The sequence below is a fragment of the Microcaecilia unicolor genome, chromosome 2, assembly GCF_901765095.1.
Source record: "Microcaecilia unicolor chromosome 2, aMicUni1.1, whole genome shotgun sequence".
NCBI lineage: Eukaryota > Metazoa > Chordata > Amphibia > Gymnophiona > Siphonopidae > Microcaecilia > Microcaecilia unicolor.
Genome location: NC_044032.1, coordinates 594,540,232 through 594,563,633, shown reverse-complemented (window position 1 = coordinate 594,563,633; position 23,402 = coordinate 594,540,232). Strand labels below are relative to the sequence as shown.

General features: G+C 43.9%; 1 protein-coding gene and 1 pseudogene across 1 annotated transcript in view; both read right to left on the bottom strand.

The window, feature by feature from the left end:
* Positions 1-23,402, bottom strand: part of LOC115462209 (probable ATP-dependent RNA helicase DDX60) — a 368,606-nt gene that overhangs the window by 101,856 nt on the left and 243,348 nt on the right. Inside the window, exons 28-30 of the mRNA XM_030192223.1 lie at positions 21,904-22,045; positions 17,316-17,468; positions 9,021-9,125 (exon numbers count right to left, since the gene is read on the bottom strand). Of these exons, the coding sequence (XP_030048083.1) occupies positions 9,021-9,125; positions 17,316-17,468; positions 21,904-22,045 (400 nt within the window). The remainder of the gene's footprint in view (positions 1-9,020; positions 9,126-17,315; positions 17,469-21,903; positions 22,046-23,402) is intronic.
* Positions 11,975-12,114, bottom strand: LOC115463826 (annotated as a pseudogene).

The window sequence follows — 23,402 nt, the reverse complement described above, 5'->3', positions numbered from 1 at the left end:
ACCCAGATTGCCCCAATTTGGTTGACTGCATTCTTGTCCTTTAGATTGTAAGCTCCTTTGAGCAGGGACTGTCCTTCTTTGTTAACTTGTACAGCTCTGAATAACCCTAGTAGCGCTTTAGAAATGTTAAAGAGTAGAAGTAGTAGTATACAAAACCGAAAGCCTATCACATGATTGATTACCCTCCATTGCTACCTATATTTAAGCACTACCACTTTAAACATCCTTGTCATTACATTTACTCCGAGCCATCATTTTAAAGTCAATTACTTTGTTTTTTTTTTTACATAGTTGCTGGATCTTAAGTACTACTAGAACTGGAAATATGACTGTGCTATTGCTATACATATGTCACAATCCATTTTATTACTCATCATCAGCTTATCTCTTCCTTTCCTTGTGCCTTTAGTCTCCCCTCCTTCCTCCCTGATTCTAGCTTGTTCTCTCCCCCCCCCCCCCACCCCCCCAACACACAGAAATTTCCTTGCCTTGTTTTTCCTATGTCTTTTCTGTTCCATCAGCTCTTATTTTCCTTTCCTGCTGCCCTTACTCTCCCCTCCTTCGTTCCTCCCTGATTCTAGCTTGTTCTCTCCACCCCCACCCCCCACAGAAATTTCCTTGCCTGCTGTTGGCTGTTGTCTTTCTTTTCTTCCCCAGCTGGCCTGGTTGGTTCCAGTTGAGTTCCCCCACTCAACCTGCAGCCTCAAATGCACTTTATCTATAAGTAGGCCCACGCCACGCCAGCCAGCCAACAAAGTAATGAAAAGTTAACAACTAACAAGGCAAAACCTTACCAATGCTGTCCACCACAGTCTGACTCAGTCTCAGCAAAAAACAAAATTAAGGCGGAGCGCCGCGGGAGCGGGAGCAGTGATCAATCATCCAGCAGCGGCGCCGGCTCTCCTCTCTCCTCTCAGCACTGCTGCACTCCAATGCGGCGTCGGCATCAGCAACACCCTTCCAGATCCTGGAGAGTTGGACTGCCTGCGAGGCTCCATAGTCCAGGTGCGTGCATCAGAGCTGGGGCGGTGCTAAACAGATGAATGACGCGCTGCGCACGGGAAGGCAGCAGGGAGCCAGTCAGCCAGACCCAGCAGCGCATGCGCATAGGCGCCAACAATGTGAGAGAGGTTTATATTTTTTAATTTTAGAACACTACTCGGCTGCCGGCGGCGCCCTTGATTGGCAGGCGCCCTCCTGCCATGCTTACTGCGCTTACCGGGTCGGCACGGCCCTGAACAAAACACTTCTTGGAATCACTGTGGATTGAAATTCCATGTGTAAAGGGGAAAAGGATAATAATAAGAGTGTACCACCGTCTGTCTGGCCAGGATGAACAGATGGATGCAGAAATATTAAAGGAAATTAGGGATGCAAACAAACTGGGCAACACAATAATAATGAGGGATTTCAATTACCCTGATATTGACTGGGTAAATGTAACATCGGGACACTCTAGGGAGGTAAAATTTCTTGATGAAATCAAGGACAGCTTTATGTAGCAGCTGGTACAGGAACCGAAGAGAGAAGGAAAAATTCTAGACCTAGTCCTTAGTGGAGCTCATGATCTGGTGCGGGAGGTAATGGTGCTGGGGCTGCTTGATAACAGTGATCATAATAAGATTTGATATTAGCTTTGAAGTAAATATACACAGGAAATTAAATACGTTAGCGTTTAACTTTAAAAAAGGAGACTATGATAAAATGAGAAGAAGGGTGAAAAGAAAACTTAGAGGAGCAACTGCAAGGGTCAAAAATTTACATCAGGCGTGGATGCTGTTCAAAAACACCATCCTGGAAGCCCAGGCCAAATATATTCCGCGTATTAAAAAAGGAGGACAGAAGACCAAACGACAGCCGGCATGGTTAAATAGTGAGGTGAAGGAAGCTATTAGAGCTAAAAGAAAATCCTTCAGAAAATAGAAGGAACCGACTAAAAATAATAAGAAACGGCATAAGGAATGTCAAGTCAAATGCAAAGCGCTGATAAGGAAAGGTAAGAGGGACTTCGAAAAAAAGATTGCGTTGGAGGCAAAAACACAGTAAAAAAAAATGTTTGGTATATTAAAAGCAGAAGGCCGGCAAAAGAATCGGTTGGACCGCTAGATGACCGAGGAGTAAAAGGGGCGATCAGGGAAGACAAAGCCGTAGCGGAGAGATTAAATGAATTCTTTGCTTCGAGGAAGATTTGGGTGGGATACCGGTGCCGGAAATGGTATTCGAAGCTGACGAGTCGGAGAAACTTAGTGAATTCTCTGTAAACCTGGAGGATGTAATGGGGCAGTTCTACAAACTGAAGAGTAGGAAATCTCCTGGACCGGATGGCATTCATCCCAGAGTACTGATAGAACTGAAAAATGAGCTTGCGGAGCTATTGTTAGAAATATGTAATTTATCCTTAAAATCGAGCGTGGTACCGGAAGATTGGAGGGTGGCCAATGTAACGCCGATTTTAAAAAAAGTTCCAGAGGAGATCCAGGAAATTATAGACCGGTGCCAGTCAAAATGGTAGAAACTATTATTAAGAACAAAATTACAGAGCATATTCAAAAGCATGGATTAATGAGACAAAGTCAACATGGATTTAGTGCAGGGAAATCTTGCCTCACCAATCTACTACATTTCTTTGAAGGGGTGAACAAACATGTGGATAAAGGGGAGCCGGTTGATATTGTGTAACTGGATTTTCAGAAGGCGTTTGACAAAGTACCTCATGAAAGACTCCAGAGGAAATTGGAGAGTCATGGGATGGGAGGTAGTGTTCTATTGTGGATTAAAAACTGGTTAAAAGATAGAAAACAGAGAATAGGGTTAAATGGTCAGTATTTTCAATGGAGAAGAGTAGTTAGTGGGGTTCCCCAGGGCTCTGTGCTGGGACCACTGCTTTTTAACATATTTATAAATGACCTAGAGATGGGAGTAACTAGTGAGGTAATTAAATTTGCTGTTGACACAAAGTTATTCAAAGTTGTTACATCACGGGAGGATTGTGAAAAATTACAAGCGGACCTTACGAAACTGGGAGGCTGGGCGTCTAAATGGCAGATGACGTTTAATGTCAGCAAGTGCAAAGTGTTGCATGTGGGAAAGAGGAACCCGAATTATAGCTACGTCATGCAAAGTTCCACGTTAGGAGTCACGGACCAAGAAAGGGATCTAGGTGTCGTCATTGATACGTTGAAATCTTCTGCTCAGTGTGCTGCTGAGCTAAGAAAGCAAATAGAATGTTAGGTATTATTAGGAAAGGAATGGAAAACAAAAATGAGGTTCTTATAATGCCTTTGTATCACTCCATGGTGCGACCGCACCTCAAATATTGTGTTCAATTCTGGTCGCCACATCTCAAAAAATATATAGTGGAATTATAAACTGTGCAGAGAAGGGCGACGAAAATGATAAAGGGGATGAGACGACTTCCCTATGAGGAAAGGCTAAAGCGGCTAGGGCTCTTCAGCTTGGAGAAAAGGCGGCTGAGGGGAGATATGATAGAGGTCTATAAAATAATGAGTGGAGTTGAACAGGTAGATGTGAAGCGTCTGTTCACGTTTTCCAAAAATACTAGGACTAAGGGGAATGCGATGGAGCTGCAATGTAGTAAATTTAAAACGAATCGGAGAACATTTTTCTTCACTCAACCTGTAATTAAACTCTGGAATTCATTGTCAGAGAATGTGGTAAAGGCGGTTAGCTTAGCAGAGTTTAAAAAAGGTTTGGACGGCTTCCTAAAGGAAAAGTCCATAGACCGTTATTAAATGGACTTGGGAAAATCCACTATTTCTGGGATAAGCAGTATAAAATGTTTTGTACATTTTTGGGATCTTGCCGGGTATTTGTGACCTGGATTGGCCACTGTTGGAAACAGGATGCTGGGCTCGATAGACCTTTGGTCTTTCCCAGTATGGCAATACTTATGTACTTATGTAAGTTCTTTCAGGTACCTACACATCTTAGAGATAGTGTTTTGCTAAAGCCATTGAGGGAGATGTGGAAAATGTTAGTGGAGAAATTGGGAGGGGACCCGTTTGTGTCGGACCAGCTTTTGGTGCGGGGTAACCCTTTATTTCATGCAGGGTTGGACAATCCCGCATTTGCAAACTGGGAACGGGCAGGGGTGGTGAAGCTTGATCAATTAGTGGGGAGTGAGGGAGATATTTTGGAGGAGTGGCCTAGTGGTTAGAGTGGTGGACTTTAGTCCTGGGGAACTGGGTTCCATTCCTACTGCAGGCACAGGCAGCGCCTTGTGATTCTGGGCAATTCACTTAACCCTCCATTGCCCCAGGTACAAATAAGTACCTGCATATAATATGTAAGCCTCATTGAACCTGCTATGAGTGGGAAAGTGTGGGGTACAAATGTAACAAAAATAAAATATAATTTTGTATGAGGATTTGCAACTCCGGGTGGGAGCGACCTGGGGGAATCGTTTTGCTTATGCCCATAAGCATTATATAGCTTCCCTGGATAAATCATTGCTGGGGATCCATTTGGGGGCCCGTGTTTGCGACTTTTTTCAGGAAACGCTAAATGAGGAGCTTACAGTCTCAGGTATTCATAAATCGTTGATCAAGCGGACAGCTAGTAAGGTCTATGCTAGTATTAAACATAGTTGGGTGCGGGATACTGGAGTCTCCTTGGTGGACTGGGACGTAGCGACTTCCTTAAAGGGCATCGCAAGCCTTATGACTAATGAAAGGTTGCGGGAATGTGGTGTTATGACCTGGTAAATGTGAGCCCTTGTGCCCCAACTGAGCACGGCGAGGATGGAGTGACACCATACTCGGTCAGGCAGCCAGACAACCCCTAGCTTCACCTGGGAAGCGACCGCCGTTCCCTGGGAGTTGAGCCCCCAGGTGCAGGCGGCCACCAGGACTTCTGGGACTGGCGGGGTTGCATGACCACTGACCAGACAGGCAGGCAACAGACACAGTCCAAGAGCCAGGTAAATGGTATAGCTGAGAATAGTCAAAACACCGTCCAAGGTCAAAGACAGGCAGCAACACAACGCGTGGTCAAGAAACAAGCCAAGGTCTGGAACACAGGAAACTCTGGAATCAAGATAGCCGACTATGGAACACGGAGGTGGACCACGACCTCCACACAGCAGAAGCCGAAGCAATGAAGGACTGGAGGCAGGGCTTTAAATAGTGTAGGAATTAGGCTCAAACATGTGCAGCTGATCCAAGATGGCTGCCCCCATCAGCAGAGAAGCCCTAAGCCCAAATATGGGCTTCCTTCCTGCAGCTGCCCAATTCCAAGATGGCTGCCACAACCTGAGATGCCCATCCCAAGATGGCCAACCCATCCTGGAGAAACCACATCCAAGATGGCCGACTATCTCCACCCGCAAATCGCTGGCGAATCGGCCACGCAGGCCTGGAGCCAGATGAGGAATGTAACATGTAGTTACAGAGTGATTTTACGTGCATATATGACCAAGGCCCAGCTAGCACATATGGGAGGACAAAGAGGTTCAGTGTGTTCCAAGTGTACACAGGGCATTCATTCTTTTTATCATGCAGTATGGGCCTGCCCTGGGGTGCAAAATTTTTGGGCTCAAGTTAAACGATTCCTAATTCACCTAGTGGGCTATGCAATTCCAGGGACAGAGGCTCAGTTTTTGCTTGATAAACCCAGGGCTTTTAGCCCTTTGTCCAAATGCGCCAGTATTTTATGTCGCAAATTAAGTTTAGTAGCTCAGAAATCGGTAATACAGTATTGGACAACACTGGATCCTCTTGCTTTCTGGCACTGGAGGAATCAGATATACCTTTTGGTCTCGTGGGAGGCCAGGTCAGTGAGGGGTTCCCCGGGTCGCAGGAAAAATTTTCTTCAGATTTGGAACCCTTACTTGCAGTCTCTCAGTCCTCAGAGTCGTAGATTAATAGTGAACAAATTATAATTCGGTTTGTTATGAGTAACGTCACCATCCAGCTCAGTATGCTAGCCTCATGTTGGAGTTGAATGGAACATTAGGGAGGAGGGGGTTGGGCAGTAGGTTCGGGGGGGGGGGGGTAGGTAGGGGAGGAGGGAGGTTCTATGACTAGTTGGGAGGTTTGTTAAGGGGAGAGGTTGGTAAAGGAGTGGGGGTTATTTCAGGGCTGCTTGAGTGTTATTGCGGAAGATAAAACTCTCGGGTTGGGTTACTGCTCATGGGAATGAAGGGAGAGGTGTGTAGGTTATCTGTGTTAGTAATGGTGGAAGCCAGTAATAAAGACATACCAAGCAATAGAGGTTTATGTCATGTTATGATTTATTTAGTCTAATGGTAACCCACTTTGGTTTAGGAATGGTTTATACGTTAATATATTTACTCAAGGGGGGGGGGGGGGGTAAATGACTAAAAGGATGTTGTTGGCTTATAATGTTTGAACTTCATTGGTTCCCGTTTATGTATACTTGATGTACATTTCTTGGAGAATTTTTTGCCTTTGTTCTGTCTTCAATAAAAATGTTGAAACATAAATTAATAAAATTAATTTTTCTATTAAAAAAAAACATAGAAAAGAAAAAAAGATAATACCTTTTTTATTGGACTAACTTAATACATTTTTTTATTAGCTTTTGAAAGTAGCCCTTCTTCATCAGATCAGAAATAAGCAAATTTTGATAAGTAACAGCATATATAAGTGAAACATCAAAGTATTTCAGTGACAGTCTGAAAGGATGAGGGAGGGGTGGATGAGAAGCAAGGAGGGCTGAGAGGATGAGGGAACGAGAGATATGCATGGTGATCAGAGGGTGACAAAGCAGTACAATTTTATGGTTTATAATGGGCTAGATAACCCAGATCTTTGTTAAGTCCTGTCTGATGGGTGTCAAAATATTTAATCATTTTGACTTCAAAGGTCTTGCGTTCCTGTATTATTTTAAAGTTTTCTTTCAGTATTCTCACCATAAAATCATTGGTACAGTGTTCTGGTTTTGTAAAATGCTGTCCCACAGAGTTAACATCCTGGTTGGCACTGGCATTTTTCATATGATGTCTATGTAAATTAAATCTCTTCTTCAGCATCTGCTTGTTTTGCCATTATAGCACCCTTCGAGGAGCATAATCGAACGTCGCCGGCCAAATAGATCGCTGGCGATCTATGTTGGCGGCGGCGCTACAGCTGGCTGGAACCGTATTATCGAAAAAGATGGCCGGCCATCTTTTTTCGATAATACGGTTTAGCCCTGCCAAATGCCTTGGAGTTCGCCGGGGTTGAGATAGCCGGGTTTGTTTTTCAGCGATAATGGAAAGTTATGTCAGCCATCTCAAACCCCGGCCAAATTCAAGGCATTTGGCTGTGGGAGGAGCCAGCATTTTTAGTGCACTGGCCCCCCTGACATGCCAGGACCCCAACCAGCCACCCTAGGGGTCACTGCGGTGGACTTCAGAAAAGCTCCCACGTGCATAGCTCCCTTACTTTGGGAGCTGAGCCCCCCAAACCCACTACCCACAAATGTACTGCACCCAATAAAATTGCTCCAGGTACCTTCATACAGCCTCTAGGACTTATTGCTGCTGTATAACTTTGGCACAGCAGTTCACACCTGAAGACTAATCTCTCTGAAAAAGTCCTTTCTTGAAGTAACCACGTTTACTCACAGTTAACTGCAGATCAGAGTCCCCGGTACTAAGATTAGCAGTAGGTCAGAGCTGGCACAATGGTGTACAATGCCCTCTTACAGCACCATTCAAGGTAAGAACTATTTTCTCTAACGTGGGTAACACAGGAAAGGGAACTAAAACTGGCTTTCAAAAATGGCCACTACTGCATGGACTACAACAGGAAACAAAACAGGGCAAACTCTGACCCAGTTAGCAGGGTGGGAAAGCACCATGGGAGTAGAGCCCAGTACCCTACACCCACCACAATGCATTGCTAATGTGACTCTGCAGGGCACCTAACAGAAAAGGTGTCACACTCACCCGAGAGCCACATCGCAACCAGGGAAAGGCTGTCGGAGGATAGCACACATTCTGCTGTCATGGAGGTGGGTACAGCATTTGAGGCTGGCATACAGGCTGGCAAAAAAGGGTTTTAGTTTTATTTTTTTAGTATGGAAGGGGGTTAGTGACCACTGGGGGAGTATGGGGAGGTCATCCCCCATTCCCTCCAGTGGTCATCTGGTCAGTTGGGGCACCTTTTTGAGGCTTGGTCGTGAAAATAAAAGGACCAAGTAAACCCGGCGAAATACTGTTTAACACCGCTTTTTTTTTTCATTATCGGCGAAAGCCAGCCATCTGGTAGCCACACCCATGCCCACCCATGTCCCGCCTTCGCTAATCTACCGACACGCCCCCTTGAACTTTCGCCGGCGAAGCGACGGGAAAGTGGCGATGCTGTTTAAAATGTCGCTTTCGATTATACCGATTTCGCCGCTTTTAAGAAATCGCCGGCCATCTCCCGATTTGTGTTGGAAGATAGCCGGCGATCACTTTCGATTCTAAGCTGGATAGTCACATTTTTTACACTGGATGACATATACTACATTGGAAGATGAGTATATGAAGGATTCCTTTATATTGTACCCACCACACAGGACTTAACAAAGATCTGGGTTTTCTAGCCCATTATAAACCATTAAATTATACTGCTTTGTCACCCTCTGATCACCATGCATATCTCCCTGTCCCTCATCCTCTCAGCCCTCCCTGCTTCTCACCTAACCCACCCCTCCCTCATCCTTTCAGACTGTCACTGAAATACTTTGATATTTCACTTATATATGCTGTTACTTATCAAAATTTGCATATTTCTGATCTGACGAACAAGGGCTACCTTTGAAAGCTAATCAAAAAATGTATTAAGTTAGTCCAATAAAAAAGGTATTGTCTTATTTTCTTTTCTATGCTTTATTTGATTCAATTTCTATTGATGAGCTTTTATTTTGAAAAATGGTACCCTAGCAATGCTGCCATAATTAGGTACTCTCTAGGTGCACATTATAGAATTGCTCTCCAAGTGCTCTCATAATGTACATTTTACTTTTGAAAAAACACTGATTATATCTATCATATAAGTGTGTTTCAATACCTGTCTGTAGTTCAGAGCATCCAAATAAATAGAATCTTCTGTGAAGACAACAGATTTACAGGGCATGTTGATTCCCAATGCAAGGGAGCCAGTAGCGTTTACCACCTATTGAGAAAAAAATGCAGTACTATGAACATAAACCACACACCTAGTTTTTGTTTTAAATGCTGGCCATAGTATTTAAATTATTCAAGGCTATTCAGAACCCCCATCTGGATGGTACACAATACTGAATATCTGGTTAGAGTGGTGAGTTCTGCTGCGCTCAAACTGCCATCTGGATAGTTAGCTTGGCAGATCTGCAGGTCTGACTCAGTGACGTAGCCAGACCTCGAGGTGGGAGAAGGCCAGAGCCCAAGGTGGGGGGGGGGGGCACATTTTGGTCACTGCCCCGCTGCTGCCCCCCTCCACCGCCTTCCTCTGCCACCCAGTGCCGCCACTGTACATCTTGGCTGGCTGGGGTCCCCAACCCCTGCCAGCTGAAGCACCGCCGCCGCAAATTTCTTGGCTGGCTTGGGTCCCCAACCTTCGCCAGCTGAAGACTTCATCCAGCGCTGGTCTCCAGCGCTGCCGCATTGCCTGCCCTGCTCTCTCTTCCTCTCACATTCGGCATGCTCCTTTTAGTGAAATTGAGCATGCTTTTCACTAAAAGGAGCATGCCTGACGTGAGGGGAAGGGAGAGCAGGGCAGGCAATATAGCGGCACTGCTGCAGACCAGCGCTGGATGAAGTCTTCAGCTGGCGGGGGTTGGGGACCCCCGCCAGCCAACCAGGGGCCCAGAGCAATTTTTTTTTTGGGGGGGAGCAGGCCCCCGTGGCCCCACCTAGCTATGCCACTGGTCTGACTCAACATTTTGAAGTTTAGACACCTTACTATGCATATCAGAGAGTTCCTAACTTCTCCAGACCTTCAGCCGCAACTTATTAAAACCAGTACTGCTCTTCCCTATTAATGTTGTGCAGTCATGCTGCTCAAACACTTGTGGTATGAAGATAGTGACCACAGGGAAGGCAAGAGGAGCAGCGAGGAGATGCAGTGACCCTGTGCAAGATAGGAAGAAGGAGAAAGACAAGCAGATATGAGTGAAGTAAGAAGACCAGCAGAGGGAGGGGAGAAGGGATGGAAGGAAGGAAGGAAGGGTGGGAAGGGAAAAAGAAGGGAGGAACAATCCTAAAAGAAACATAAAATTAGTCAATATTTTCTGGCACACATGATGAATGAAAAATGCTTATTATGCAATGCCTTTAGCACTACCCCTAATAACCATTCAGGGTTAATCCTATGGACACTTGGAGGGTCCTGTCAGGCCCACCTACACATGCAGAGCTGCCAAGTTTTCCTGTTCCCTGGCCAGTGCTTGTTTTGAATTTACATTCCAAAGCAGTGAAGTATTTGTAGTCCTTGATTCTATCCATGGAAATCAGTGCTGTAGAATCCATAATAATCAGGATAGGGTGTCAATTAACCCTCCATTGCCCCATGCACAAAATAAATATCTCTATGTAATATGTAAACCATTTTGCTGGTAACCACAGGAAAAGTGGTATATAAATCCCAAATCCCTTTCCCTTTCTAAAAAATCTGGGCTGTCAGAACTGGCTAGCTAGGCAAATCTACACATGTGCACCTACACTGGCAACCATCCGCCCACCAAATACATGTATTATTTATTACATCTAATTACTCCATCTTCCATAGAACCTGACTTTTCTATGTACATGCCCTGCTCTGCGAGCTATTCCATAGTGGTTTATAAGGACAGAGAAGACTCACAAACTAGAGCTGCCAAGTTACCCACTTCCAGGAGATTGATTTTGGATCAGTCATGGATATCTGACAAACCCATCCAGCTGCATTAAGGGATCTGCAGCACTAATTTCAATGGGTTGAATCAGGGATTACAAATATTACATTGCTTTGGCTTCTGGTGTGTATAATTTAATAAATACACAGTTAAAAAAAAAGAGAGAGAAGAAGAATGGCAAATAGTCTCCCTCCCGGAACTCAGTAAGCTGGCAGCTCTGGACTTGTAGAGTTCACAAGTATGGTTATAGAAGCTTTGGACAATTCTCTCTCCAAACTTAGCAATATGTAGTTGGTGGTTTTCAGCATGAGAATTGGGTTTGATGCATGTCTTACTGTATTGGTCATGGTTTGAAGAAGTGATAAAACTTAACTCACAGCTTCTGAGAAGAAGCCTTAGGCAATCACTGAATTGTTTATATGTTTGATGTAGATACTGCTCTTTGATGCATGGAATTATCTTGTCCTATATTGAAAGACTGCAGGAGAAAATGAAAAAATACAGCAGGTTCCAAATGAAAAACTGCTGAATAGACTCAGATGAAAAGCTTCACTGGAAAGGATAAAATGGGGGAAAATTGTATTTTATACCGAACAGTATAGAATACCAATGAGGCATAACATGCTGCCCACTAAAGATACAAGTTTATTGAAAAAATAAGCCCGACAAAGTAAGATGTGTAAAGGTGATACTTAGTCTGACAAATATTTTCAAAGTGCAGTCTTCTGGGACTATGCCAGAGAAGTGATCCAAATACCCGTATGTCTAATGAAGGTTATCATCTCTCCAGAAATGTTTTGTTGATTTTATTTAAACAAATGGACTGCACTGCATAGTAATATGTGGACCCTTACCGTTTATTAGGAATTTTCTATACTTCCTTTTCTGTTGAGCAGGTCAAAGCAGTTTACAAAAAAATAATCATAAGAAAGTGAAAAGAACTTCATTATCGACAAGAAAGAAACACAATCATTCCAAAAACCCATAACTGAAAGAAAACATAAACCCACCCTGGGTTATCCAAGCCCATCAAACATCTGCTAAAAAGATACATCTTCACAGTGGTCCTAAAAGCTTTATAAACTAATTCTGTCTGTAGATTATGTGATAATGTGTTCTACAAAGTAGGGGCCAGACAAAAAAATGCAAAGTGTCTGATACTACGCAGTCAAGTTTCCTGCATGTGGGGAAATCACAGGGGTCAGCACAGCCCAAGTGAAATGTCCGAGCCTCACCCTGGGAGCACCACCTTCTGGATCATGGACCAATCTCCCCTGCCAGGATTAGTAACAAAGTAACGTAGTCTATAACAGCAGATAAAGACCTGTGTGATCCATCCAGTCTGCCCAACATGATAAACTCATTACACATGGTATGTGAAACTTCATATGTATATCTGTCTTGATCTGTCCTTGTCATTTTCAGGACACAGACCATAGAAGTCTGCCCAGCACTGTTCTTGTACTAAAATTTCTGAAGTTAACATCGAAACCCCTTAACAGTTACACTCCAGCTCATCCATATCTATTCAGTCATGATTACGGCACAGACCATAGAAACCTGGCCAGCACTGGCTTTGCTTCCCAGTTACTGGTATTACTGCCCAATCACTGTTAAGATTCCGTGGATCCATTCCTTCTAAACAAGATTCCTTTGTGCTTATCCCATGCATTTTTGAATTCCATTACCATTTTCAACTAGGCAGGAAACCTTGTTGTGAAGGCCATGCTTGAGAGTCCCATGGTTCCTTATAAAGGCCATCACTAATGATGTCACAATCTCTGGTGCCCTGGAATGAGGCTTGGAAAATGCTGAAGAACACAGCAATTTCAATGAGATGTGAAATTTATATTAAGTTTTGGGTACTCCCTACTACATTGGGCCATTAGGCATGCTGGACAAATGTTTTTGCCAGCATTAATCCTTCTGATATAATGGCTCTTGAACATCTGTTAACCGTAAATCTATTTTACTAGGTCTCTCTGATAATCTTATGGCTGTCCCTTAACAGGTATATATGTTTTTTGATTTTTTTTGGTTTTTTTTGTATTGTATGATTCACTATGAGGGGCATAATCGAACGGGGTGCCCAAGTTTTCCTGGGGCCGTCCTCACAGGATGGCCCCGTGAAGGGGTGGGGAAACCCATATTATCGAAACAAGTTGGCCGGCCATCTTTCATTTCGATAATACGGTCGGGGATGCCCAAATCTCAACATTTAGGTTGACCTTAGAGATGGTCATCCTTAGGTCGTCCTTAGACATGGTTGTCCCTGGTTTTCGGCGATAATGGAAACCGAGGAACCCATCTCAGAAACAACCAAATCCAAGCCATTTGGTCGTGAGAAGAGCCAACATTCGTAGTGCACTGGTCCCCCTCACATGCCAGGACACCATCCAGGCACCCTACGGGGCACTGCAGTAGACTTCAGAAATTGCTCCCAGGTGCATAGCTCCCTTACCTTGTATGCTGAGCCCCCCCTCCCCCACAAAACCCACTCCCCACAACTGTACACCACTACCATAGGCCTAAGGGGTGAAGGTGGGCACCTACATGTGGGTACAGTGGGTTTCAGGTGGGTTTTGAAGGGCTCCCATTTACCACCACAAGCGTAACAGGTAGAGGGGGATGGGTCTGGGTCCGCATTCCTGAAGTGCACTGCACCTACTAAAACTGCTCCAGGGACCTGCATACTGCTGTCATGGAGCTGGGTATGACATTTGAGGCTGGCAAAAAAAAAGTTTTTTTTAGGGTGGGAGGGGGTTGGTTGCCACTGGGGGAGTAAAGGGAGGTCATCCCCGATTCCCTCCGGTGGTCATCTGGTCAGTTCAGGCATCTTTTTGAGGCTTGGTCACAAGAAAAAATGGACCAATTAAAGTCGGCCAAGTGCTCGTCAGGGACGCCCTTCTTTTTCCATTATCGGCCGAGGATACCCATCTCTTAACCACGCCCCCAGTCCCGCCTTCGCTACGCTGCCGACACGCCCCTGTGAACTTAGGTCGTTCCCGCGACATAAAGCAGTTGAGGGCGCTCAAAATCGGCTTTCGATGCCGATTTGGGCGACCCTGAGAGAAGGACGCCCATCTCTCGATTTGTGTCAGAAGATGGGCGCCCTTCTCTTTCAAAAATAAGCCTGCATATGTCAACTATGAAAGATGTTTCTTTTATATTTATGATATATTTGTATTTTAAGTACATAAGTAATGCCATACTGGGAAAAGACCAAGGGTCCATCGAGCCCAGCTTCCTGTCCACAACAGCAGCCAATCCAGGCCAAGGGCACCTGGCAAGCTTCCCAAACGTACAAACATTCTATACATTTTATTCCTGGAATTGTGGATTTTTCCCAAGTCTATTTAGTAGCGGTTTATGGACTTGTCCTTTAGGAAACCGTCCAACCCCTTTTTAAACTCTGCTAAGCTAACCGCCTTCACCACTTTCTCCGGCAACGAATTCCAGAGTTTAATTATACGTTGGGTGAAGAAAACTTTTCTACGATTTGTTTTATTTGTATTTTAGTTGTGTTAATTTAGTTATATTTAGTTTAGTTTTACCCTTTTAATTTTTTTTGACCATGAACTTTTAAGATTTATTGATATTTCTGTAATCCTGTCATTTTATTTTAAATTCAAGTTTGCAAGTATTGATTTTGTAGAGTGAGGCAGGCTGGAACGACTTGTGTCAAGTCTTGGATGTTGACCAATAAACTTTTAGACCTTTGGAACATTGTCTGATTAGACTTTTAGTCACCTTCGCTGTGTTTGGTGTGTCTTTGCGACTGTGAGGATTGTTTTCTTCTGTATTCTTATCTGCTTAGACTTCACCCATGTAAACCCCCACCTGCAAACTATACGCTATTGAAGATATGCATGTACAGTTGACTATATGCTGAGAAATTTGTGCTAGAAAAATCATACAAAAAAACCGCGGTCATCTTATCTACGGGTGACACCTATAGCCCCAGGTTAAATATATGAATTTGTACCTTGGAAGGGGGTCTGAGGTATGGAGAAGCTCTGAGGATAATGACTTCAGTTTTTGGGTAGACCGTGGCCACCTTACAGTGCAGGGCGCCCAATAAGAATGCTGCAGAAACAGCCCTAGCTCTGTTGGAGCCTCTGGGCCGACTGGGCTGCATTGCCCACATGCTCATTGCATCATCGTGTATGCACAACAATGCAGCCCAATCAGCCCTGAGGCTCCGGCAGAGCTGGGGCCATTCCTGCACCAGTCTTCCACGGCTCCCTCCACTTCAGCACTCTTGCTGAAATGCAACCATCACCTGCATCTACCATACCTCGAACACCCTCCCAAGGTGCAAATTAATATATTTAACCTATAATTACATCCCATTCCCACCCACCTTCTTAATGCCATCTCTCCTACTCTTATTCCTTTTATCTGTCACATTCTCAACCTCTCACTTTCCACTGCGACTGTCCCTGCTGCCTTTAAACATGCTGTGGTCACACCTCTCCTTAAGAAGCCTTCACTTGACCCTACTTGTCCCTCTAATTACCGACCCATCTCCCTCCTTCCTTTTCTCTCCAAATTACTTGAGCGTGCTGTTCACCGCCGCTGCCTTGATTTTCTCTCCTCACATGCTATTCTTGACCCATTACAATCTGGTTTTCGCCCTCTCCACTCAACCGAAACTGCGCTTACTAAAGTCTCCAATGACCTATTACTGGCTAAATCCAGAGGTCAATATTCCATCCTCATTCTTCTTGATCTTTCCGCTGCTTTTGACACTGTCGATCACAGCATACTTCTCGATACCCTGTCCTCACTTGGATTCCAGGGCTCTGTCCTTTCCTGGTTCTCTTCCTACCTCTCCCTCCGCACCTTTAGTGTTCACTCTGGTGGATCCTCTTCTACTTCTATCCCTCTGCCTGTCGGCGTACCTCAGGGTTCTGTTCTTGGTCCCCTCCTCTTTTCTATCTACACTTCTTCCCTTGGTTCATTAATCTCATCCCATGGCTTTTCCTACCACCTCTATGCTGATGACTCCCAAATCTACCTTTCTACCCCTGATATCTCACCTTGCATCCAAACCAAAGTTTCAGCGTGCTTGTCTGACATTGCTGCCTGGATGTCTCAACGCCACCTGAAATTAAATATGACCAAAACCGAGCTTCTCATTTTCCCCCCCAAACCCACCTCCCCGCTCCCCCCGTTTTCTATTTCTGTTGATGGCTCTCTCATTCTCCCTGTCTCCTCAGCTCGAAACCTTGGGGTCATCTTTGACTCTTCTCTCTCCTTCTCTGCTCATATCCAGCAGACCGCCAAGACCTGTCGTTTCTTTCTTTACAACATCCGTAAAATCCGCCCCTTTCTTTCCGAGCACTCTACCAAAACCCTCATCCACACCCTTGTCACCTCTCGTTTAGACTACTGCAATCTGCTTCTTGCTGGCCTCCCACTTAGTCACCTCTCCCCTCTCCAGTCGGTTCAAAACTCTGCTGCCCGTCTCATCTTCCGCCAGGGTCGCTTTACTCATACTACCCCTCTCCTCAAGACCCTTCACTGGCTCCCTATCCGTTTTCGCATCCTGTTCAAACTTCTTCTACTAACCTATAAATGTATTCACTCTGCTGCTCCCCAGTATCTCTCCACACTCGTCCTTCCCTACACCCCTTCCCGTGCACTCCGCTCCATGGATAAATCCTTCTTATCTGTTCCCTTCTCCACTACTGCCAACTCCAGACTTCGCGCCTTCTGTCTCGCTGCACCCTACGCCTGGAATAAACTTCCTGAGCCCCTACGTCTTGCCCCATCCTTGGCCACCTTTAAATCTAGACTGAAAACCCACCTCTTTAACATTGCTTTTGACTCGTAACCACTCGCCTCCACCTACCCTCCTCTCTTCCTTCCCATTCACATTAATTGATTTGATTTGCTTACTTTATTTATTTTTTTTGTCTATTAGATTGTAAGCTCTTTGAGCAGGGACTGTCTTTCTTCTATGTTTGTACAGCGCTGCGTATGCCTTGTAGCGCTATAGAAATGCTAAATAGTAGTAGTAGTAGTAGTAGTAATAATTACACTAAGAAAATTACACTCCTATTTATGTGTTGTGGGAAGGTAGTAGAGAGGGTATGCTGGATCTGTGTGGTGGGGTGTGAGTGAGGCAGGGAGAAGGACATGCTGGCTGGGAGGGGTGTGAGTGAAGCAGGGAGAACTTCAACACGGGTCACACCAATTTTGGTCATTTTTAGTCCCAAAACTGCCCTCGACTTATACATGAGATTGACTTCTTATAGTTGAGTATGTATGGTAGTACAGAATAGCACATAGCTGGATTATTGGCATTTATGAAAGCATGTGCATACATATACTCATCTGTGTCAGTATTCTGATCATTGACACAAAATAGCCCATACCCCATCCATGACTGAATACAGAGATTGTTGAAAAAGTGGTTAATTGGGAAGTATGATTTTCATTCTAATGAATGCTATCAGCCATGAAAAGAATGTAGATTTACCAACCTTCACAAATCCCATTCTGAACAACATCTCTACAGTTTGTCTTCCTTCAGGCTCCAATGAAGCGTGATGATACCCAATACCTCTCATTGCTAATGTTTTCAAGATAGTACTGTTTCTCACAACTGTAGCTCGCTCAAACACCTTCTTCAAAGTCTACAGACAGAAAACAACATTATGTGCGCATTACATAATATCAATTATCAGTTATGCCACATAGCAGATGATTGCTGTGGGATATCACATTAAGAACATAAGAGTTGCCCTACTGGGTCAGACCAAGGGACCATCTGTAACATAGTAGATGACGGCAGAAAAAGACCTGCACGGTCCATCCAGTCTGCCCAACATGATAACTCATATGTGCTAAATTTTTGTGTATACCTTACCTTGATTTGTACCTGTCTTTTTCAGGGCACAGACCGTATAAGTCTGCCCAACACTATCCCCGCCTCCCAACCACCAGTCCCATCTCCCACCACCGGCTCTAGCACAGACCGTATAAGTCTGTCCAGCACTATCCCCGCCTCCCAACCACCAGCCCCACCTCCCACCACCAGCTCTGGCACAGACCGTATAAGTCTGTCCAGCACTATAGAGCAAAAGGCCCTGCATGTGCCACTAGCCAGCAATATGAACCTGACAGTCTTAGGCCAACAGCAGCTAAACTTGTTTCTCCTTCTCTGGACTACCTCTACTTTGTTTTGCTGCTTGTGGTGTGTTTGCAGAGTGTTCTGCTACTGTTTTTGTTCCATAAAATACACCCCAAGCAGAAGCATTTCTTTTTTACCAGATCTCTCTTGGCACATCTCTGCATTGTCTTTTGCCATAGTGAAAATCATGGCAGACTGAAAAAACAAAACATCTTCAAAAGTTAGAGAACACTTTTTTCATAATTTACATTACGATGTCACAAAACTAAGCTAAGCCCGGTTTCCAAGCCACCACTATCCAAGTATGTGACTGTTTTTTCCCCTCTTCCAGCATTGTAGATGTTTTGGGAGATGATATTTTTCATTTAGATAAATCATTATGTTTTGCTTCTTTTTTTTTCATATACTTTAAATCTGAGCACTGAAAATCCATACATATCTCATATACAACACTGGCATCTCATCCTGCAAATAGGCTATCAAAGGGTAATTCTATAACAGGGCACCTACAGTTAGGTGCCCAGAACGTGCCTGATAGGAGCCTGCTCTATAAAGAAACATAGGTGCCTACTTTCCTTTAAAAAATACTAGCCTTACAAGGTATATATGTGCCTACAATGTAGGTGTGAGCACTTATGCCAGCCATAGACCTGGTGTAACTGTGGGCGCCTAAATGCTGAGGATACCCATATACTTTATAGTATTTTCTAAGGTACATAAGTAAGTGTGTGGCTCACCTATGTGTACACCCCCCTGCAAACATGTGGTATGTAAGATAAGTATGCATTTACAGAATAGTGCTTAAGTACAAATGAGACATGCACATATCTATATTCTAGCATACTGAATATAATGCACCCACTTCGGTCAATATTCATCTATTGGCAATCACCGGCATTAAATACTGGCATCTGACCAAACTTCTGAAGGCCACCATAATTAAATATAGGTTCCAGTCAATATTCAGCAAGGACCCATGTACGACATTTATGCAAGTCCTGGCTGTAAGTGGAATGTGCATGTCCTTCCTTTCCCACCTAACCCCGACATAATTGTGCAGCCCTGCCTCCCCTCCCCCCCCAACCTAATTACTGGACCCCCTCCAACTTCTCAACACATTTATGGCACCCCTCCCAACCTCCACTCCCAACACACTCTGTAATGCCCTCCATTTGCATGGAGGTAGGGAATTGGCCATGCCCTTGAACTACAAATCCCTGTAATCCTGTAGTTCCCTGTCATAGGCTCTTTTAGAGCACATGCCCAGTTCCCTGTGTCTTATGAGACTTTTTCTGTTGGCTTGCCTTGTTCTCTGTGCATGTTGGGTTAGTTGAACCCCCTTTCTCTCCCCATTGGGTCTGTAAGAGTTAGTCTGCAGCATATCTCCTCTGTGAACTGAAACTGCCTATGCTGTATTTTGTTGTATGATTTACTTCAAGCTACTGTGAAACTATGAAGATTTTAACAGGGTAACAATATAAACAGCATTGTTATTCAGCACGTGTTATACCAGTGCATTTTTACTTAGATGTACTAATTGCAAAATTACTTTTTTTTTTAGTTTTTTTTGTAGGTTTCATACACTAATAATGCATGCAAGAACCTAAAAAGAAAAGCCCTTAAAAACAAATATGTTAACTTTGCAATTAGCGCTTCTGAGAAAAATGAACTGGTATAGCACTCGTTGTATGCATGGGTGCATTATACCAGTTTATTTTTATATAGACATGCAATTTGTGCATGTTATCCCCCAGATTCTAGATATTGTGTCCAAAATTGGGGACTGATGCATGATGTCCATCCAATTAAATAGACAAATGAGCCAATTAGTGCACAATAATTGGGTATGAATTGGCACCAATTTGAATTTGCATGCACATCTTGCTACATGCTATTCTGTAACAATGTGCACCCAAATCCTATATCACGCAACCATTGTAGGTGCAAGGGCGGGTGAGGGGGTGTTCCTAAAATTTGCACACAGTGTTATAGAATACTGGGGTTATGTGCCTGGTTTCAGCAGGTGTAAGTCCTGGCACCCAAATTCGGGTGCTATTTTATAATGGGTGCTCACCTTTGAGTACCAATTATAGAAGAGCATTGAGCGTTGATTTTTTTGGCACCAATTTTCAGCCCCATTTACTGAATCTAGACTTATACGTCTGTGTACAGTATACACGTGGGCAAGTAATGGAGTTAATTCTACATATGGTGCCAAAAAAAGTGCTATTCTATAAACTGCAGTTGAAGTAAGGCATGGTTTATAGAATAGTGCTTACACCTGGGAAGTGTGGCTAACTTTAGGTGTGACCATTTGCACCAACTGATACAGTTGCAAATGTACACACCTAAATTACGCGCATATCATTTTATAATGCCACTCGTAAATGTTAGGAATGCCCCTATTCCACCTATGACCCTCCCATTTCTGCACCCCCATTTTGAACTTGCATCTAAATTTAAGCATCTATATTTCAATTAAATCTAATTAGTGCTGATAACTAGTTGTTAACAAGCCAATTATTGGCACTAATTAGCTCATTAAATTGTGCCCGCAAATTGGGCATGCGCCCAAATTTGTGTGTGCAATTTTTAGTGACTTCTATAGAATTCAGGGGTCTACATGTAAAAATATGGTAGTTGAAACAAGAGTTCTGCTCTGGCAGGATAAGTACTTTGCAAATGGATGGTGATCAATTGGCTGAGAGAATAAAGAGATGGACATTGAAGACAATGAGAAAGGGTTATTGACTGACTTAATGGATGTACATTGAGCTTCAGTGAGAGAAAGGTATTAGGCTTCAGATAAAAGGAGGATGCATTTCCAGAATGTGAGAAAGAGGGAGGGAGAGAGAGAGAGAAGCCGTGGACTACCTGCTTCTAGGCCCAGCCTAATGGTTAGTGCAGTGGGCTGAGATCCTGGGGAACTGGTTCAATTCCCACTACAGCTCCTTATGACCCTGGGCAAGTCACTTAACCCTCTATTACCCCAGGTACAAAAGCCATCTTCGGTTGTGAACCTACCAGGGACATAGAAAGCACCTGCATATAATGTGTACAGCACTATGCACATCTAGTAGTGCTATAGAAATGATCAGTAATAATAGTAAGATGGAGAAATCTGCCATAAAGGGAGGGATGCAAAGAACAGCCATAAGGCTAAGGGGCTGTGGATTAACTAATAGGGTCAGAGCATGTACTTTGGTATAAAGCCTGAACCTGGCAGATCTCCCATTGACTGGAGGGAATGGGTCACATGCAACATTTGACCTATCAAAGCAGAGATTACATGTTCCACCAGGAAGTTACTGCTAATGTGGCTTACATGCTGCAACAACAAATACAAAACAGATGTAAACATGCACACACAACTGTGGGGGCAGAACACTTATGTATGTATATGCTAGTACATTGCCTATTCCGTAAAAACATGACTACCTTGCATAGCATGCATTTGTAAGAAGGTGGGGTACACAAGAGTACAGCGTGGGCAGGACATAAGCAGTGCTACCACTTATTCTGTAAGTTATGCTCCTCCCTGCCGCTTTTAAGTGTCTGCACTTATGCCAGCGAAATGACTAGTGTATGCATAGGCTCCAAAATGTTAGATGTGCTGATAAGTTACACTACTACTACTTATCATTTCTATAGCGCTACACACGAGTATTCTATAATAGTACCTAGGTTCTATTATAGAACAGGCACCTACTGCACAGCCTTAGGACGTCTAAATGGAGGCACTCAATTGTAGAATTACCCCCTTATAGATCAGGCAACCAAGCTATGGCTAGCACAGTAGGATATTAGCAACACCTAACAAGACCATTTTTATATTTCTACGCATCTCTATCCTGTCAGTCTTATTTTCTCAAGAGATATCATTACCCTGGAATTACCCAAAAAGTAATTAAATGGCATATAAACACAAATATTCTCACCTCCTCACTCAGAGCTTTACAATTAGCATAGGTGCAGTCAGGGAACATTTCGGCTATCTTCTCAAGTTCTCCCAATAAAGTTTCATCTGTAGCCTTACTATGTACATTTTCATGGGTTTTGCCAGGTGGCTGTTTTGTAGCACTGTACAAAATATTAAACAAAAATATATGCTTAGATATTACCAATGCTTTGGGCACAATCCAAACCTTTTCATATGACATGTTCTTGGTTAGTCTGGTTAAGGATTAGTACTGACCCTTTATGGGTCTGATTTCCTCAGGATTTCTCCCAAATACTATCTATAAGAAGAAAAAAAAGCTTAGGTTATCAAGCCCTAAGTTTGGCAGGTCTCTTAAAGTAACCTGTCAAATTTAACAAGCCACCATAAGTAGCACTTCCAACTTTTACTTCCTCACATTGCAAATCTTGTCAATGTATCCTACATTAAAGCATACATTTTTTTTGTTACATTACTACCCTATGCTTTCCCACTCATGGCAGGCTCAATGGAGGGTTAAGTGACTTGCCCAGAGTCATAAGGAGCTGCCTGTGCCTGAAATGGGAATTGAACTCAGTTCCCCAGAACCAAAGTCCACCACCCTAACCACTAGGCCACTCCTCCACTCCTTTTAGAACAATCTTCATGAATTGTCATTGCCATTTTACCTACAGATGATGCCCAGGGTTTAATTTGTAAATAAAAAAGAAGTGGAACTGTGGAGCCAGGAGAGTCTTGGGTGGGCCAGGAGCAACAGAAGAAGAGGGGCTGGATTAGGAAGTAGTGATTATTCTTTGCTCTGCTCCAGGCTCACCATCTCCCCTCCTCTTTCCTGCAGGCTGCTTGGAAGGGAGGGGATAGAGCAGAATGCCCCTGCTGCATTGGAGTCTAAATATAAGTGGTGGAATTGTGTTCCAGATCATTCCCCCACAAATTAAGCTGATGCCATAAAAAAACTCAATTAACATGAAACAAGTTTAGAATTCCAAGGTAAACTAAAAATCTAATTCTATGACTTCACTGTAGCAGGACATTCAAATCTTCCCCTGATTTTCATGATGAGGAAGATTCTAGACCCCCCTGCTCCTAGTCCAACTGTGAATTACTGTATGAGGTGAGGAAGGCTGGGACCTGCCTGCCACTCACTGATCAGTGGATGTGTCCTCCATTGCTTTTGGAAGACTGAATGACATATCCTGTCTATAGGAGCCTGGGGTCTTCCTGTACAGGAGTTTGAAGGAGAAGGTGAGGCAGAGTGCAGCCTGGGAAACAGCTTTACTGACTGCCATATTCAGGGTTTTTAAAAGCCCACCTTTTTGAGACCACTTTTAACTCTTTTGACCCATTTAATATCTGTGGAGGGGTGGCCTAGTGGTTAGAGCACCAGTCTTGAAATCCAGAGGTGGCCAGTTCAAGTCCTACTGCTGCTCTGTGTGATCTTGGGCAAGTCACTTAACCCTCCATTGCCTCAGGTACAAATTTAGATTGTGAGCCCTCCTA